General features: G+C 40.1%; 1 protein-coding gene across 10 annotated transcripts in view; it reads left to right on the plus strand.

The window, feature by feature from the left end:
* The window catches only part of abi1a (abl-interactor 1a), a 37,188-nt gene extending 35,182 nt beyond the window's left edge, over positions 1-2,006 (plus strand). For 8 of the 10 annotated variants that reach the window (XM_028432809.1, XM_028432812.1, XM_028432807.1 and 5 more), the window contains one exon: positions 5-882. In XM_028432809.1, the coding sequence (XP_028288610.1) occupies positions 5-180 (176 nt within the window). In that variant the 3' untranslated portion in view covers positions 181-882. Of the gene's footprint in view, positions 1-4 lie in introns of all 10 variants that reach the window. The other 2 variants (XM_028432806.1, XM_028432808.1) reach the window with 1 other exon arrangement.
* Positions 2,007-2,048: the final 42 nt, after the last annotated feature.

Consider the following 2,048-nt stretch of genomic DNA (forward strand, 5'->3'; position numbering starts at 1 on the left):
ACAGTGGTGGCTATCTACGACTACTCCAAGGACAAGGAAGACGAGCTGAGCTTCATGGAGGGGGCGATCATTTACGTCATCAAGAAGAACGACGACGGCTGGTTCGAGGGCGTGTGCAACGGCGTCACCGGCCTGTTCCCTGGCAACTACGTGGAGTCCATCATGCACTACGCTGACTGAAGGGACCATGCGGTAAAGTTTATTTATTCAGTCATATCATGATCCACTGAGAGACTGAGAGCAGTGCCCGACTCCTGAGACATAACTGTATGAACCCCCTTCTTTTTTTGATATGACAGAATGTTCTTTCCCTTACTGATTGCAAATAAAATGAAAAGTAATATCTATTTAGTTTATTTTGGTGTTATAGGGGACAGGTGGGGGACATTTATGGAATATGTAAAGATAGATTTCTAAAGGATTGGACTGCACATGCTCACACAGGTTGACCACAGCTGAAGGATACAGTACGACATCTTGCCTGAACAAAAACGTGCGAGCGAGGATCAAATTCAGAATGTGCTCGTCCTGTCGGTTGTTGTACATACAATGTGAGCTGCAGCCGCTTTTCTTGTAATGTAAAATCCAGTGAATGTCTATTATATGATAGTTTTCATTAGTGGTGCCCTCCTCAACTCTGAACAAACGCAGGTGGCCTACTTTCAAAATCTAAGAACTGTAAATCCAGATAAGTACTACAGAATCAGTCTTGCTTGGCGTTAAAGCATGCAACTTTTTGAGATATAATGTACTCTTTAAGTTTATTGCCATTATGCTTCCATTATGTTGTAAATGTATTCACCTTTTTGTTATTTTGAATCTGTTGAAATCACTGAACTTTTTTTTGGACTCTGAAGTAAACTACAGACTTTCCCTCTCACATTTTAAATGCAGATTTATATTTGAATTTAAAGGAGCAATTTGTTAAGATTGTTTGACAGACTTGAAAAATGTGAAGAAATAAGAGCTATGACATGTTTGTATATCTTGAAGCTGCCATGCTACCGTAACCTCATGTAATACCACTTTGTACCAACAACCAACCTTGATGATCTGCTGGATAAACATCTAAATCTGGGTTCACGGTGGTGACCAGGATGTTATTTACCTGTACCTCATGCTGCCAGTGGCAGAGGTAGCTTTCTACAAAGAATCAGATTTTAGCAAAAACCCTGTGTGTCTGTGCTTTGCTAAAAATCAGTCCTAGCCAGCCTATCCTCCTTCAGACTGCGACATGGTTATTCAGCTAGTCAGGCTTATCTTTTTACATACCGGCAGAAATGTAGCTCTGAATGATGAGGCTAATAGTGGTATCTGGTGTGATTACATCAGCTCGGTGCTAGTTTCCTATGATCATTACTGGTGGAGTGGTGGATCCGACTCCAAAGGTCCCCTTACAAACACAACAGCGCCCCCCTTCTAGAACAAGGAGAGTACTAAATCTTATTCACAGATTGCTCCTTTAAACTCACAAAATGACTTTTAAGGCATTTAAAAGCCGGAGAACACATTCCATGTATCAAGTCGCATCACTGTTACTATTGATTTCACACTAATCCACAGAAAATCCACCGCTACCGGGCAATAATGGGCTTCTGATAGGTAAAACGTGTCCTGCCTGACACTGCCATTCACAGTTCAGATATTATAACATAGACCAATAAACAACTCTAATACCTCTGCAGTATTCTCAAAGCAACAATGACCTGCTTGGTGTTCAAGGATCATGTGATCCTCTGGGCTGCACAGGTGTACATATAATCCATTTTTCAATCGATATTAGGTGTCACTCAGGTCTAGGAATCATCTTTTTTTATTTTGTGTTGGCCCTCCAATATACATACATCCTCCATAGACTAATTTATGCCCCAAACATCAACATGTTCCAGCTCAATTTAATGGGTAGAAATATTGAAATCTATCCCCGTCTGCCCTTCATTTGTGTATATATATTATGTTGATTGAAAAATTAATGTACAGTCTTTTATAATAAACAATTCTATGTACAACATGCAGGTGTGGTTATTAAAAAGAAGAAGCAAAAACGG

Source organism: Parambassis ranga, chromosome 20, assembly GCF_900634625.1.
Source record: "Parambassis ranga chromosome 20, fParRan2.1, whole genome shotgun sequence".
Lineage (NCBI taxonomy): Eukaryota > Metazoa > Chordata > Actinopteri > Ambassidae > Parambassis > Parambassis ranga.